At 37.1% G+C, this 17,439-nt stretch overlaps 1 protein-coding gene across 4 annotated transcripts in view; it reads left to right on the forward strand.

The window, feature by feature from the left end:
* Nucleotides 1–351: 351 nt before the first annotated feature.
* LOC115212374 (probable cysteine desulfurase) overlaps nucleotides 352–17,439 on the forward strand; it is a 50,656-nt gene continuing 33,568 nt past the window's right edge. Inside the window, exons 1-5 of one of the 4 annotated variants that reach the window (XM_029781255.2) lie at nucleotides 448–466; nucleotides 2,933–3,003; nucleotides 6,495–6,537; nucleotides 14,971–15,094; nucleotides 16,447–16,477. In XM_029781255.2, the coding sequence (XP_029637115.1) occupies nucleotides 6,523–6,537; nucleotides 14,971–15,094; nucleotides 16,447–16,477 (170 nt within the window). In that variant the 5' untranslated portion in view covers nucleotides 448–466; nucleotides 2,933–3,003; nucleotides 6,495–6,522. Of the gene's footprint in view, nucleotides 467–2,840; nucleotides 3,004–6,494; nucleotides 6,538–14,970; nucleotides 15,095–16,446; nucleotides 16,478–17,439 lie in introns of those variants that run through there. The other 3 variants (XM_029781254.2, XM_036503056.1, XM_036503055.1) reach the window with 3 other exon arrangements.

Genomic DNA, 17,439 nt, shown 5'->3' on the forward strand with positions numbered 1-17,439 from the left:
TCTGAGATCGTGTGCTGGAACGAAAACAAGTATCTTTGCTATATCAAAAAAAAAAAAAAAAATGTTGGGAGCTTTCCTGGCCTGAATAATGATCTGCATGTTGCTACAGGTCATGTTTGGATATGACCCTTTTTCTTTATTATAGGCACAATGGCCTGATTCTATAGAGGGGACATAAGACAAACGGGAACATAAAGCAAATGATGTATGGTTGATGGAATGTTTGGATATGACCTGGCGAATTATGCGACTTTATCAAGTCTCGGTTTACGGAAGGAACTTAGTAAATGACGTCGAGTTAAATTGGTTCTTCCTTTTGTCTCTCCTAATTTTGTTAAGATGTCATTGAATCACGTGACGACTGACGCAGATTTAAATTTGGAGATTACTTCGTCAACGTTTATTCAGTCTGAGATTGTTCGATATTCAAATAACATTTCGCAAGTTTTGAGAGCTTATATTTTGGGTGAGTTCTCGGAATTGTTTTTATTGTCCGTCTGTAGAATGAGACTGTTTTATTTTATTTTCTTTGTATGGAAAACATACCAGTTTGTCTTTAATGTCATGTTTTAAGACCATTTGTATTTTGCATTACTTTCGTTGTATATTTGGATCTTAGTTTGTTTTAATTATTTTTGTTGTAGGAATTTGCAGTGATATTATTTTAAAAAAAATTTAAGTGTCATTACTTATCTTGCGATACTTTTGACATTATTGAAGAATCTCGAACGAATACACATACACTTGGTCGAGAACAAAATCTACTGAGGGGGTGCAAACCTAGGTTTTTTTTCTTTTTTTCTTTTTGCAAACTAGATTTCTTTTTTTCTTTTGAGAAGAAACCAACTCCAAGCTACTTTATACAAATCACTTTTTACGCCTTGTTTTCTAAACCTAAAATAGATACGAGTGAAAATTGGAATGTAAGAACACACTCGGCTCTCCCCACAATCTCTAAACCATTTTGAAATAGAATTAATACTTTACTGCTTCATTTTCTTGAAATGTGAAATTCTTTCGTTAATCTTTTTTTTATTTTTAAAGCTTAAATTGCAAATGCAAACGAAATATATTTATATAGGAGTGGCTGTGTAGTAAGTAGCTTGCTTACCAACCACATGGTTTCAGGTTCAGTCCCACTGCGTGGCACCTTGGGCAAGTGTCTTCTATAGCCTCGGGCCGACCAAAGCCTTGAGAGTGGATTTGGTAGACGGAAACCGAAAGAAGCCCGTCGTATATATAATATAATATAATATGTGTGTGTATGTTTATGTCTGTGTTTGTTCCTTCAACATTGCTTGACAAACGAGGCTGGTGTGTTTACGTCCCCGTAACTTGGCGGTTCGGCAAAAGGGACCGATAGACTAAGTACCAGGCTTACAAAGGATGTCCTGAGGTCGATTTGCTCGACTAAAGGCGGTGCTCCAGTCAAATGACTGAAACGAGTAAAAGAGTAAAAAGAGAGATATACATTTATATCCCAATTTAAGTCGAAAATCTGTTTTTAAAAATTTTATACAAATTCTAAGATCTAAAAAATCGTTTTTGTAAAACTGAAAAATGATGCTGCTTGACAGAAGAAACCAGCGGCACACTTTCGTCTCTGACTCTGCAAAACCGAACAAAACGATTGGAATATAACGAAGATGCAGAGGTAAATCATCTCTCGCAATAACGTTTCTGAATATCTTATTTTAACAGGTTGAAACGTGACCATTAAAAGATTGGATTTCTTCTACGCAGTCCACCGGAATTCCCGTCTTTGTATGCGTAGTGGTGACACACCCCTAATGAATTTTTAACGAGAGTTTGACTAGTCGGCTATAGTAAATTTGGTTTAGTTGGTTTGCCAATTCAGGTTAGAGCTGCGTGCTGAGTGGAAGCCAATGGTATCAGAGCTGCTCTGAAGAGTAATTTTTTAGAGTCACCTACAAAAGGTACCGGCCTTCCTTGGCACCTCCACGTTGAAAACATTGGTTTTCACCCGATTACCAAAGTTAAGCAACGTCGAACTTAGTACTTAGATGGGCGATCGCTTTAAAAACTTAGGTGCCACAGCGCCGACTAATTAACTTCACTTCTCGACCATGTGGTCCCGGGTTCGGTCCGACTCTAGGACGTCTTGAACAAATGTCGATTTCCTTATAGCGTCGGGTCACCCTATATATTGTAAAATAGGGTGGGCGGAAACGGTAAAAACCGGGTGGTTTTAATTAAGTACCAGTTACGCACTGGGGTCGATGTAATCGACTTAATCCGTTTGTCTGTCCTTGTTTGTCCTCTCTGTGTTTAGCCCCTTGTGGGCAGTAAAGAAATAAGTATCCCTGTAGTTGTGCCTATATGGTACCTCTGTATTTAAGTAGTGCCCAAGTCTCCTACAATAGTTTCGGATTGACTAATGATTTGTAAGTGAACTTAGCGAACGAAAACTGTGGAACCCCGTTGTATGTACCCGTTTATCTTTATATGCATGTGTATGCAGTTGCCTTCCCCTACACCGCTTGACAATCGTTGCTGGTTTGTTTATGTTCGGGCTTGGCACGATAGAATAAATACCATACTAAAAAAAAAAAGTACTTGAGTCAATTTGTCCGACTAAAACCCCTCGGGGCAGTGTCCCAGCATGGTAGCAGTTTAACGACTGAAACTGTGTGTGTGTGTGTGTGTGTGTGTTCTAACTCGCTCGCACACATGCATATGCGTGTGTAAATGCTATCATCTCATCCACCACTTTCATACATACTTATGCTTTTGTTTGTTTTCTAACACCGGCGTTGACATTTGTTCGTCATGTGTTTTCTACTATAGGTTTCCCCCTGCCTTATGCATACATACATCCTTGCGAAATAGCTGCTGCTTCAGTAGAAACTCAACATCTATATAGTCTTTCTCTCCCATCTTTCTTGTCCATTAGCATTTTATCTTTTGACAGGACCACAAGTCGATTAGAATAGTTCCTTTCCACTTCGGAGTTCTACTAAAAGCGCCTTTACATTTAACAACGTAAGTTGATAGAATTTTCTTTCACTGGATCTGTCGTAAACATTCTTTTCTTGGTGCTTTGCGATTATTTTCTTTTTGATTTACTCTGCTTTTTTAATATTCACTTAAAATTTTAGATTTCCTCGCTAAATTAAAAATTGATTAGTTGCTACATAGTCTTAGGTCAGCTTCCGACTTAGATATATATTAAAAAAAAAAAATCAATGATATTCTCACCTGAAGATATCCACCTCTGTGTGTGCAAGCATTTACGGAGATCCTTTACGTAAAATGGGTGTGTATGTATGAGCATGCAGACATTGTGGGTGTATAATTCAAATAAGCTTTAGATACACAGAAAATTTAAAGTGTATATAATTTTCCATAAGATTTCAATAGTCGTTAGTTTTATGTGAAAAAACATTTTTATTCATTTGGAATGTGTAAATCTAATTGTTTTTTTCTTGCATACTCTTTGTTTACAACCTAGACACATGCCACTTACACACACACACAGGCATACACACACATGCATACAAACATACACACACATGCATACACACACACACACATGCATACACACACACACATGCATACACACACACACATGCATACACACACACACACGCATACACACACACACACACGCATGCATACACACACACACACATGCATACACACACACACACACACACACGCATGCATACACACACACACGCATGCATACACACACACACACGCATGCATACACACACGCACGCATGCATACACACACGCACGCATGCATACACACACGCATGCATACACACACACACATGCATGCATACACACACACACGCATGCATACACACACACACGCATGCATACACACACACACGCATGCATACACACACACACGCATACATACACACACACATGCATACATACACACACACATGCATACACACACACACATGCATACACACACACACACACATGCATACATACACACACACATGCATACATACACACACACATGCATACACACACACACAGAGTTCAACTTGTTATGCCAAAAGTTAGAATAAATAAGATGTTTTAATGTTTATGCAATTCTTCCATTTCGCTGCCATGGCAACAACTAGCGCTCGACGAAATAAGAAAAAAAACCCCCAAAATCTTGTCCTGTGCCATGGATAGCATTCTCTCGGGTGGTGCAGAGAACGTCGTCCTGGAATATATAGCATATGTATATATATGTGTGTGCCACCCGGGCAGCCCTTCCGTTTGCCACCCTTTACCCCACAAAAAACATTGCCTACAGCAGACCCAAAAGTGCACCCGGGGCGGACCGCCCTTACCGCCTTACCTCCACCCTAGCTACGCTTGTGTGTGTCAATGCCTCACAATGGCTGAAACAGAAGTAAAGGTTTATATACACTAACACGTATATGCGAGTACACATATGTATGAAAGAGGGTGCATTAACCTAGTGGTTAGGGGGCTGCATTCACGATCGCGAGATCGTGGTTTCGATTCCTGGACCGGGTGGTGCGTTGTGATCTTGAGCAAAACACACATCTCACCTTGCTCTGCGTTCACCTCGACACCTGAAATGTGGTACACCGCGCACCTATTTAGTTAACGTTGAGTGAGCCAAGGTCCTGTGCATACGTTTGAACACTACGTTCAGCAAAAAAAGAACACACACACACGGACTATAATTGGTATTCAGTGTTAGCAGTATTGGACGAAATTCTCTCACAAGGTTTAGGTCAGTCTGGAGTTACTTTCCTAAAGTGTTACACGGTGGTACTGAACCTAAGACCATGTGATTGGGAAACAACCATCTTAACCACACATCCACAATGTAGAAGTGTGAATATATTTTGTATGTGTATATGCGTGTGAAAATGTATAAATATATTTTCATTTATATTATTTATTATCAGCAGAAGTAATATTAGTTCAAAATAGCATTCTGTATATCTTCCTTAAAATGGGAATACTATAGAAAGTCAGAAAATTGATATTCATCTTGAGAAAGCATCTTGTATGAAGGCATAGTACTAAAAAGCACAGAGCTATATTAGCTGCAGATGAAGTGTCCAAAAGTGGTGGGGGAATTGCTAAATCTAGATTTCTGCTTCTTTGAGCATCATCAGTGACAAGTATCCACTAGACAAATTTAGCCTCAACTGATATAGAAAAACAATGATTGACAAACCATGCCTGAGAGGTTTTTTCAATATGAATGCCCCAGTTAAGGCAGCAAGCTGGCGGAATCATTAACATGCCAGGCAAATATGCTTAGTGACATTTTGTCAGTCTTTACGTTCTGAGTTCAAATTCCACTGAGGTCGAATTTGCCTTTCATCCTTTCGGAGTTGATTAAATAAGTACTGGTCAAACACTGAAGTTGATGTGATTGACTAGCCCCCAATCCCTGAAATTGCTGATCTTTTGTCAAAATTCGAAACCAATATGAATACCACAGTTTTCCAGCTTTCTACTGTATATCACATTAAGATATAGAGAGCACTATTTTGACTTAAAATTACTTCTGCCACTATTTACCCAGCTTGCCAGCTATTTGCAACACCAGTCATTTGTTAATCATTGCTTTTCTATATAAGTAGAGGCTGAATTGTGATCTAAGCATGCAACTTCTAATGTATACTTGATATTGCTCAGACACAGAAATTTAGATTTACCAATTCCACCACTGCTGATATAATTGCTTTTTAATATGTCTTTGAGATGCTTTCTGCAGTATATCCATGTTAAGATTTGTAGAATGTTTTATATATGTTTGCATAGAAATGGTGGTAAGCGAAAGAAGAACATATCTCAGAGTTAAATTATCAATTCTTATATTTGTTTCTACTCTAGGCACAAGGCCCAAAATTTTGGGGGAGGGGGCCAGTCGATTAGATCGACCTCAGTATGCAACTGGTACTTAATTTATCAATCATGAAAGGATGAAAGGCTAAGTCGACCTTGGTAGAATTTGAAATCAGAACGTAACGGCAGACGAAATACCTATTTCTTTACTACCCACAAGGGGCTAAACACAAAGTGGACAAATAAAGACAGACAAACAGATTAAGTCGATTATATCGACCCCAGTGCATAACTGGTACTTATTTAATCGAACCCGAAAGGATGAAAGCAAAGTCGACCTCGGCTGAATTTGAACTCAGAACGTAGCGGCAGACGAAATACCAATTTCCTTACTACCCACAAGGGGCTAAACACAGAGGGGACAAACAAGGACAGACAAACAGATTAAGTCGATTATATCGACCCCAGTGCATAACTGGTACTTATTTAATCGACCCCGAAAGGATGAAAGGTAAAGTCGACCTCGGCGGAATTTGAACTCAGACCATAGCGGCAGACGAAATAACACAAAGCATTTCGCCCAGTGAGCTAACGTTTCTGCCAGCTCACCACCTTATCAATTCTTGTATTGTAATAATTTATTTTTCATTTCCTTCCATTAAAATTCCTTTGGTTTCATTCTCTTTCAGTAACCAATTCAGAAACAGTGACTTAAAAATGGCTGATTCAAAGGTAACACTTGATCTTTTATTTTTAAATGACTTATTCTTAGGGCTGTTTTTTGTATCTGTTAAATTTAAGAGATTTTAAATTCCAGAAAATTGCATGCTTTTTTTAAAGTATTTCTATGTTTTAAAGAAATTTCTATAATATTATGTAACAAACCTTTTAATTATAATTTGATATTGTTTAATCAAATGCATGTTGACTGTTTTGACTTTTTCATCAATACTTGTTAGCATACATTGATGCTATTATGATATTTAGATGTGAGCTCCCTATTCCTATTCAAATCTTTCTTCCCAAGGAATCTCGCCTCACTTTTCAGAAGTAGTAAATTGTTCCCTAACATCCTGAAAATGGAAGGGTACATTCAGTTATGTAGTCATAGATATGTAATACCAAAGAAAACCTGAAAGGATCATGGCTTCAGTATATTTTTAATAGGCACAAGCATGGCTTGAGTAACTTAAAATCTCCTCAAAAAAGATTTGCTTTGAAAGACATGTGTATAGCTGAGTGGTTAAAAAGCTTGCTTGGTAACCACATTGATTTTGGTTCAATCCCACTTTGTTGTATCTTGGGCAAGTATTAACAAGCCAAACAAATACCTTGTTAGTGAATTGGATTGATAGAAATTGTGTGTAAAGGCAGCGAGCTGGCAGAAACGTTAGCATGCTGGGTGATATGCTTAGCGGTATTTCATCTGCCATTATGTTCTAAGTTCAAATTCTGCCAAGGTCAACTTTGCCTTTCATCCTTTCAGGGTTGATAAATTAAGTACCAGTTGCATACTGGGGTCAATATAATCGACTTAATCCCTTTGTCTGTCCTTGTTTGTCCCCTCTGTTTAAACCCTTGTGGGCAATAAAGAAATAAGAAATTGTGAAAATCTCTGTTTGTCTATCTGTCACTTGACAACTGGTGTTAGTTTGTTTACATCCCCATAATTTAGCAACTTAGTGGTTCAGTGAAAGAAATCAATAGAAAAGAACCAGTCTTTAAAAATTAGTACAGAGGCTGATTGGTTTACCTAAATCTTTTAACTGGTGCCACAGCATGGCTGCAGTCTATTGACAGAAACATCAAAGGTATAAATCAACCAGAAACATAGGAGTGAAGTGGTCAGTCTATATATCAAGAAAATGGTATAAAATTCCCTCAAAGGGCTCTACTATGGGAATAATGTGCTACTTTGATAGATACCAATATATGAACTAAGGTAGTACATTTATAGTTCATCTATGCAAGATATCTAATTACTGAATGTGCAACAATTTAACAAGTAGGAGGTGCTATAACTTTGTGGTTTAAACAATTGAGAAGCCTGGACCTCAGCTATGCAATATTTACTAAGGCTACCTTCAGTGAAACATTCGGATGTTTCACTAAATATTCACCTCTCTAGCAGATGTTGAACTGAAGAATTATGAGCTATATGGGTACCTCATTGGTGCTGGTGCCACAGAAAAAAAATCTGAGTACACTCTGTAAAGTGGATGGCACTACGAAAGGCATACATCCATAGATACCATGCCAAATCAAAGGAGAATGGTGCAGTTCTCAACCCCTTTGGATCCTGTTAAACTGTCCAACCCGTGCTAGTGTCAAAGATGGACAATAAAAGATGATGGCAAACCCTTGTGGTATGATAGTATAGTGCAGCACAATATTTGAAAACTATCTTTTAAGGTATTAATTTAAATGCTAAAGGGTAAATTGAACTATAGTTTTCTGCTTATTAGATGATTATTTCCTATTCTATAAAGCCTCACACATCTTTTTTTGTTTTTAAAGGGCAAAGGTCACTGCATTTAGCTGTGATGTAGATATATTTTATAATTTCGCTGAAGTGTACTTTTGTGTGAACTGGCCATTGATAATGTTTTTATTACCACATTCAGGTTGTAACCAAACATTACCCTTGCGATACCCTTACTTGATGGCTCTTTGTAGAAAGAGCAGTCAAATATCCTTCAACTAGCACTATGATCCGGCAACGCTGGGTCATAGTGCTAGTGCATGCATATACAGCTGCGTGTGTGCGCACATACACGCGAGTACTATCCAAATCTGCGACCAGTCACATACAACGAGCTGGCATTCAATTGGTGTATCAAGTTTCTGGCATTTTGAGTGAGTTTTGGATAGAAAATTCACAAAAAAGTCACTTCTATTGATTTTCTAATGGCTTTGTTGGGTGACTGGGGAAATGTAAAGATGTGCACGACCACCCTTGGATGGTTTTGAATGACCATAGAAAGTGCGAGCCCTCTAACTGAAAAATTGTGGATTTGTATAAAGGGCACACACACACACACACAGACATTTTGCCATTTATATATATAGAAATTACTCTCATTTTGTAAAAAACAAAAAAAAAAGACATTCAGTAATATAGTTGGTGGGGAAAGAACAAAGTTTTATGGGTTGAAGGGAATTGATGACTGTTCTGTTGAAACGGGGCTGACTTAGAATTAAACCACCACTGCCAAAGCTGTCTCTAATAAGATTGAAACTCAAGGAATTTACTTTCACACACTTCATTCTTGTGTTATTAAATTTCAGAAATGAGGGTTGAGTGTATTTGCTAAAGGTCACTGTAATTTGGAACCCTTTTTGATATTGGTGCCATTTCCTTAATTTGGAACCCTTTTTGATATTGGTGCCATTTCCTTAATTTGGCAGATGGATCTGGGTGAAGATGGTATGCATATTACTAGCTTAAAAGAATAGAGGTTACTATAGAATATACTGTGATAGGATTTCTAGGGGCTAGAGTAGTGGTTCTTACACTATTTTTTTCCCTTTTGCAACACATAAAAGCAAATAAAAATACACATTATTTACATTTGATGGATATTTGTCCTCATTTCATTTGTTAACACAATGTTTTGGCTGATATACCCTCCAGCCTTCATTAGGTATCTTGGGGAAATTTCGAATCTGGGTTCTCATTCCTAAGGTATTTTTCAATGTTGTTGTTCAGGTCACTGCCTGGAATCACACTTGGAATCTTGGGGTTAGTAGCCCACGCTCTTAACCACTACACCATAACAACATAAAAAATTACCTTAGGAATGAGAACCCAGGTTTGAAGTTTCCCTAAGATACCTGATACATGTCAGGTTCAATCCTACAGTACAGCACTTTTGGCAAGTGGCTTCTGTAGCATCCATCTGACCATTACCTTGTGAATAAATTTGATAAATGGAAATTCTTTTCAACTCTAGGCACAAGGCCTGAAATTTTGGGGGAGTGGGGGGTGCAGTCAGTTAGATTGACCCCAGTATGCAACTGGTACTTAATTTATTGACTCCCACCCACCCCCACCCGAAAGGATGAAAGGCAAAATTGGCCTCAGCAGAATTTGAACTCGGAATGTAAAGACAGATGAAATACTGCTAAGCATTTTGCCCGGTGTGCTAACATTTCTGCCAGCTCACCGCCTTAATTTGGTAAATGGAAATTGTGCTGAAGTCCATTGCGTGTGTGTATGTGTTCCCCCTCTGTGACAACAGGTGTTAGTTTGTTTACATCCCTTTAGCTTATTTTGGCAAAAGTGACCAACAGAAATAAGTACCAGACATTAAAATATAAGTATTGTAGTCGATTTGACTGATCTTTGAAGGTGGTGCCTCAGCATGGCCACAGTCCAATGAATTACTGAAACAAGACAGATGAGATATAAAATATTAATACCTTAAAATTTATAATACAAGAAATATTCCATCAAATGTCAGGGCATAACCACTTAGTTTAAGCTCACCAGATTTTAAGTAATCCCATTCCGCAAAAATATTCTTTCTGTTCTCAATTTAAACAATTTCAACTTACTTTACTGTCTGGGATAAAAATGAGTTTAAAAGAAAATATACAGAAACAAAAATAAAATATCAAACATCATCTGGGAATTAGGGTCATCACACAAACATTGCTGCATTGAAGGTTGAAGATGTAAGCAGAAAATTGGGTCAGTAAGTGTTAAAAATGGTTTATACTGGTTGGTAAACATAACAATGGTTTGGCAATGAAATATGAACATTTGTATACAAGTGACAAAACATGTTTGAATATTATATCTCAGGGATTTGTTACAAATCTTTTTTAAACATTTTCTTATTTGCAAATTTAAGACCTGCCTGAATCTTAAGGAATGCACTGCCGGCATTGAGGAGAATTGGTGACTCTCAACAGTTCCTCATAATAAACATTGGTAACTGTTTTTCTAGAGGTTAAATGTATCTGGTTGACAAACTTACTTAGCACAAACCTCTCAACCTATTTCTTTGTTTGAGAGAGTAGGTAGAAAAAATATTAGTTTTCTTCATCACAGAATTATTTTTAGCTAAAACTTAAATATGCTAATACTAAACCTAACTATAATTTCATTACTGCTTTTCATTTGTTGACTCAGCTGTTTCATATTTCACTTCCATGTAAAATTCTATTTCTTCGTTCCACATTTAAATTTTATTTCTTCTTTCCATGTCAAATTTTCTCATTCGTTTTTTTCTAAGTTTTCACTGTCTTCTAACTTCCTTCTGTGTCAACTTCGGAAGATGGAAAGTACAAAAACAGATTGAGGAAAATTTTTGAATGAAATTAAACTAAGCAATGATGACTAGATGGAGATGTGCATGCGAGAAGTGCCAGGAAATGGGTAGCATCACCATCCAGTGTTTTAACTCTAGGTTTTGTCCCCATTAATGGGGATGGCTGGATCTACCTCAATGCCATAGCAACCAAGGTAGACAGGTGCAGCCCACTTCGACCTTTGGGCTGGCTCGTGCCCAGTCTCCTTTGCTATCATGAGGCTTTTTTAGCATGCTGGTCAGAATGAAAAAGTTACTTAAGTTGAAGGGAATAGTGTATAGAGCATATGTAATATGTGCTAAGATTTTCACAAGAGAGAGGAAGACGAAGAATTGTAGTAGATGATGTGAACAGTCAGTAAATTATGATGTGAACAGTCAGTAAATGCCTGAGTTGGGATGGCATAAGCTCAACCATCTCTGAGGAGCAGAGGCCATTATAATGCTGTAGAAAAGATAGAGGAAGGAGGCAGCATACTTGTGAGTGAGAGGCTGGTGTGTATATGTGAGCAACTTGATGCCAATCATTTGGGGAGGTATTCTCTGGCTGCTGACAGCATATCTGTGTATGTAGTAGTAGCAGCAGTGCTGTCTCAGATATGAGAGCAAGACGACCTTGCAATAAAATATGAACATTGTGTAGATGTGAAACACAGCTGAAATGTAATCCTAAGTTTAAATTATACAGCTCTATATTTAAGAGATGAGGAATTTATGTACATTATATATATATATATATATATATATGTGATGTATATGTTTGTGTGCTTGTGCTTGTCCCCACCCACCAAATCATTTGACAACTGATGCTGTTGTGTTAACGTTCCTGTAACTTAGCGGTTCAGCAAAAAAGACCGATAGAATAAGTACTAGGCTTACAAAGAATAAGTCCTGGGGTTGATTTGCTTGACTAAAGGCGGTGCTCAAGCATGGCCACAATCAAATGACTGAAACGAGTAAAAGAGGACTTTGTTGAAAAGTTTAATTAGAAATGCTCAGAATTGTTTTGGTTTATTCCATGTCGGCTTTGGTCAGACATCCAAATTATGGCCATCCTGACTTTATTTCAGGTATAGCATATTTTAAGGCATTTTTACAGAGGAATTGATTTGAGAAATATTTGACTGCTATTTCTAGCATGTTAAGCAAGCACTTAAATGCTCCATTGTTGGAATGCCAGGAGTTTTCTGTATTTGCTGCAAAAAGTTGAAGTAATCACTCATTGACTTACATCATGTTAATTTTCTTTTAACATGTAATTATTTCTAATTAGATTTTAATGCCTCACGCATTGAATATATTAACTGTCAGACCGGTTCAAATCTAAAGTCTGACACAAATCCGACAAATTGGCTTTCTTGGGATTAATAAGTTTCAAAAGAAAATAGGGTAAAATAATTTGGTGCTAGACCTTACTCCCTGAATATTGCAGCACTCACATGTGATTAAACTAAGATGGCTAACATTTGTATCAGTTTTAGGTCTCTGTAGATGTTGCCCTCATGACCTTTTAGATAATTTGTATGTGGTTTAACACAAATGGTAATTTTGTTTTGTATCGGAAGCAAATAATATTTGCGAAATTCACAGCTGATCCAGTATGGTGCTGGAACTGAACATTTTTACCAGTATGGAGTTTGCCATCAACAGATGAGTTTGAATTAACACTTCAACCTACACACCATTTAGACCAACTGTGGCCAGTCTACAGGCTGCTGGACTCTTCATGCCAACTGAAAAATCACCTTGGATTTTTACGTAGTGCTGCTTACTAGATAATGACTGTCTCATGTGACCACTTGTTGCAAAGCGTAGCCCATTTCTGATTTAACCCTTTAGCATTCAAATCTGCCATATCTGGCCAAAATTTCTAACCTGTTTTATATTGAAACTGACCAGATCTGGGCTCTCGCCTCAACCCCACAGTGTCATTCTAAAACTAAAAAATCACATCACTGAAATCTCTGAACTACAAGATAATGCATGATTAATTCAAAACAACATAGATAAACAAACACTAAGTTTGACAGAATAATCTGAACACTAAAGGGTTAAAATTTCAGCTTTTCTGAGTTATTGCTATTGCTTGGTCTCAAGTTATGGCTAATTGAGCAGAACTATGGTCAAAGGCATTCCAACCACGACCATCCTATCTTTTTCTATATCTGGGGGAGAATCTGGATGCTACAACACAGACTTCCTCATTCACGTTTCCCATGGTTATTGCAACATGTAAACTGGTTTGGTGCAAGAATTATTAAACAGTGGTGATGGTTCAGAAGTACAGTGTGTAGCCACAAGATATTTTGATGTCAGTAGTTTCATAGTTCTGAGTCTTTAAGTGATTCTGTATGATTTTACTCCTTATCTCAAATGAGATTTTCCTCCAAACTTGATAACTGATTCAAATTAGAGTGGATACTGTCATTTTATTTCAAAGGAGCCCTTGAAAAATTTGGTAGAAAGGAGAATGAATAATTCCATTTGATTCATGTTTTGGCTGAAATATTAAATTGAAAACTTATGACTAGCACTTATCAGGCATTACACATGGCTAATATGCAGAAACCCTTTTCTTATTTTCATTAACCCTTTCATTACCAACCCGGCTGAAACTGGCTCTGAGTACAAATGTCTTGTTTTCATAAGTTTTGAATAAAAATCTTCCACCAAACCTAAGTCACAATTTATGTTCCTAACACTAGCTTAATGATAACTGAGTTATTTTACTAAATTCTTTGTTATATTTAAAGTAATTGAAAGAAACACAGAGCATCTCAAAATAAATAGAGTAACAAAAGGGTTAAACTTAACCCTTTGTTGCCCTTCCAAAGCATTTTCATAAAGGTGACCAAAATATCTTTGCATGTTTTTAGACCTTTAGTTCTTGTTTCTTTCAAACTTTCCTGGGTGCGTACTAAACTATAGTTTTGATATCTTTCTGCTTTTTATTTGGAATCTCTCTCTCCCTCCCCACCTCTCTTGTTTAACATAAATTGCTTAATTTATAACAAGCTTTTAGATTTCAGCATTAGAAAGACAATTGTTTATGTAATGAAGATTTTGTTAAAACTAAAAATTGGAATATTGTGTTGTCATGGTGATAGTTTGTCCATCTCAAAGCATCGCCACTCTGTGTTTAGTTGATTATCATGCCTTATGAAATGTATAAATATTGCACAGGGACCCACAACCTTCTTTTATGTATTCTGGAAATCTATATAAAAACAGCTTCCATGACTTTCGGAAACATTTTTTTCACACTCAGTTCCTGAAGTATGAAACAAACTACTTGCAACAGTTGTTAGTTGCTGAGACATTGCATCCTTTAGAATCTCCATGCTTCTTGAAATTTGCCAACACTACACCTGAAACCCTTCCCTCTCCATACGCATGCACATATGTATATCATGACCCATACACTGTTCACTTTCCTGACTTTTGCACACAATTCTATGTACTGTACATGCACTTTTGATGAGTTGTAGTGCACCTGAGCACTATACATAGTAATTTCATTATTATGATCCAATAAGGCAGTAAGCTAGCAGAATTGTTAGCACACTGGATGAGATGCTTAGCAGTACTTCATCCGTTGCTACGTTCTTAGTTCAAATTCTGTCAAGGTTGACTTTGCTTTTCATCCTTTCAGGGTCAAATTAAAAACCATTTGAATACTGGGGTCAATGTAATCGACTCATCCCTTTCCCCACCAATAGCTGCCCTTGTGGTAAAATTTGAAACCATTATTATTATGTAATGTCCACTTTTTCATGCTCGCATAAATCTTACTTAATTCAGTTTTAAACTTGTAATGTGTATGTTCATAAACTGTTCTCTTTATTTCTAGTTCTTTCTTCCGGTGGAATCGAAATATACAGGAAAATACTTGGATGTTCTCTTGTTCAAATATATCAACGACAGTATAATTGGGAAAGATCTGACTGTTCAAGGCCCCTATGGACCAGTGAAAAGTAAGGAAGGTGTTCTCTTCACTCTTTTGTTTCATTCATTTGACTGTGACCATGCTGGAGCACTACTTTTAGTTGAGCAAATCGACCCCAGGACTAATTCTTTGTAAGCCTTGTACTTATTCTATTGGTCTCTTTTGCCTAACTGCTAAGTTACGGTGATATAAACACACCAGCATCGGTTGTCAAGTGATGTTGTGGGGACAAACACACATACAAACATATAGACACACAAACATATATATACATGATGGGCTTGTTTCAGTTTCTGTCTACCAAATCCACTCACAAGGCTTTGGTCGGCCTGAGGCTATAGTAGAAGACACTTGCACAAGGTGCCACACAGTGGGACTGAACCCGTAACCATGTGGTTGGTTAGCAAGCTACTTACCACACAGCCACTTGTAAATTTTGTTCAATTTATTTTTTATATCTTATTTTACTTGATGCCAGCCTATCTAAGAATGCTCTTGGTTTTGTGATACAGACTTACTACTTTGAAATTAAAATCTGCTACCAAAGATTTGTGTTAATTTATTTTCCAAACACCATCTTAATAACGAGAGTTATTTTATAAAATTCTTCCTAATTTCCAAAATTAATCAGGGCAGACAGTGTATTTCAAGAGAAATATGGTAAGAAAAGGGTTAAATGTTCCTTGAACCTTAGTGAGGAAATACCAGTGAGAGAGATATGAGCAGAGGGAATTCCACAGGGCTGATAATTTTTAAAACTTTTATATACTTTCACAAAATGTTTACCATTTTGTATGAAGCAGACCAATGAGCAGGCACAGGTGTGCATTGTGATATCTTTACCTGCTTATAGATACAATGCATTAAAGAAAATATTCCTTGATGTTAACTTAAGCTGTATTAGCACTTGATTAATCATAGAATACCTTTGTAGTTGATAACGTAACCCTATCATTTTGAGTTTCATTTCTTCCAACATCTATCGTAGTATTACTTTTTGCTTTTACTTCCAGTACTTATTATGTCTGGTACTTGTTCTATCAGTCTCAGTTTGCTGAAATGCTAAGTTACAGAAATTCAAACAAAACCACCAATTATTGAGTGGGTGGGAACAAACGCAGCATACGTGAGCACACGCATGCATGCATGCATGCATTTGCGGCTCCCCCACAGTTTCTTTCACCAAAATTCATTCAATGCTGTCCTGGGGCAACATGTGCTAAGTAGTGTGACTGAACCCAAAACCACGATTGCAAAACAACCTATAGTTTTTTTTTTTTACATTTAAATATCATCTTGCTATTTCTTGTGTGTTTATTTGCTCTTTTTGTTTCTATATATTTTATATTTATCTAACTGGCAAAACATTTTCTTTTTCAGTTGTTTACTGTGATTTTACAGCTTCTGGTCGGTAAGTTTTGAACATTTTGCACTTCTTAAAGATGTAAATACTATGTGGACCAGCCATTATTAATATATTATTTTAATCAAGTTATTCAGAAGAACCTTTCTTATGTTTAGTAACTTTTAAACTTTCTTTCTCGCAAAGTCAAAATTGAACTGATATCAAGTAATTGGTTTGTGAAGATGCATGGCCCAGTGGTTAGAGCATTGAGCTCACAATAATGAGGTCCTGAGTTCAATTCCTGGACTGGGCTGTTGTGTTCTTGAGCAAGACACTTTGTTTTACGTTGCTCCAGTTAGGTAGAGATGAATTATTTCACTGGTACCAAGCTGTATTGGCCTTTTCCTTTCCATTGGACAACATCGGTGGCATAGAGAGGAGAGGCTAGTATGCATGGGTGACTGTTGGTCTTCAATAAACAACCCTGCCTGGACTTGTGCTTTGTAGGGGCATTTCCTAGGTACAATCCCTTGGCCTTTCATGACAAAAGGGGTCTTTTTTAATTATAATTTAAACATCACCAGACACCTACATGTGTGTATTACTGTCTCCTGTATATCATTTGGTAGTTGTAAATGAGTGTCGCTATCATACATGCAGTGTACTTCATTTCTAATCTACTCTGAAAACCTGTCTGGTCATGGGGAAATACAACCTTATTTGGAAATAGGTGAAGGTTGGCAACAGGAAAGGCATCGGGTATAGAAAACTTGCCTCAACAAATTCCTTCAGCTTGAAAATGTGGACATCATATATACAGTTTATAATTTTGGCATTAAGGCAAGCAATTTTGGAGGATGGATGTTTGTCAATACCATTGGGATTTTAATGAGTTGGTTCTGTTTTTCTGTTTTTCCCACTGGTTAAGCTAGCTAGTGGTACAAAATAGATTCTTAATGTGTGTATTGGACTTGAATGGGTTCATCACTTGCTGATGTCATCAATCCTTTTCAGAATTCTGTTTGTGT

The sequence above is a fragment of the Octopus sinensis genome, linkage group LG5, assembly GCF_006345805.1.
Source record: "Octopus sinensis linkage group LG5, ASM634580v1, whole genome shotgun sequence".
Classification (NCBI taxonomy): domain Eukaryota; kingdom Metazoa; phylum Mollusca; class Cephalopoda; order Octopoda; family Octopodidae; genus Octopus; species Octopus sinensis.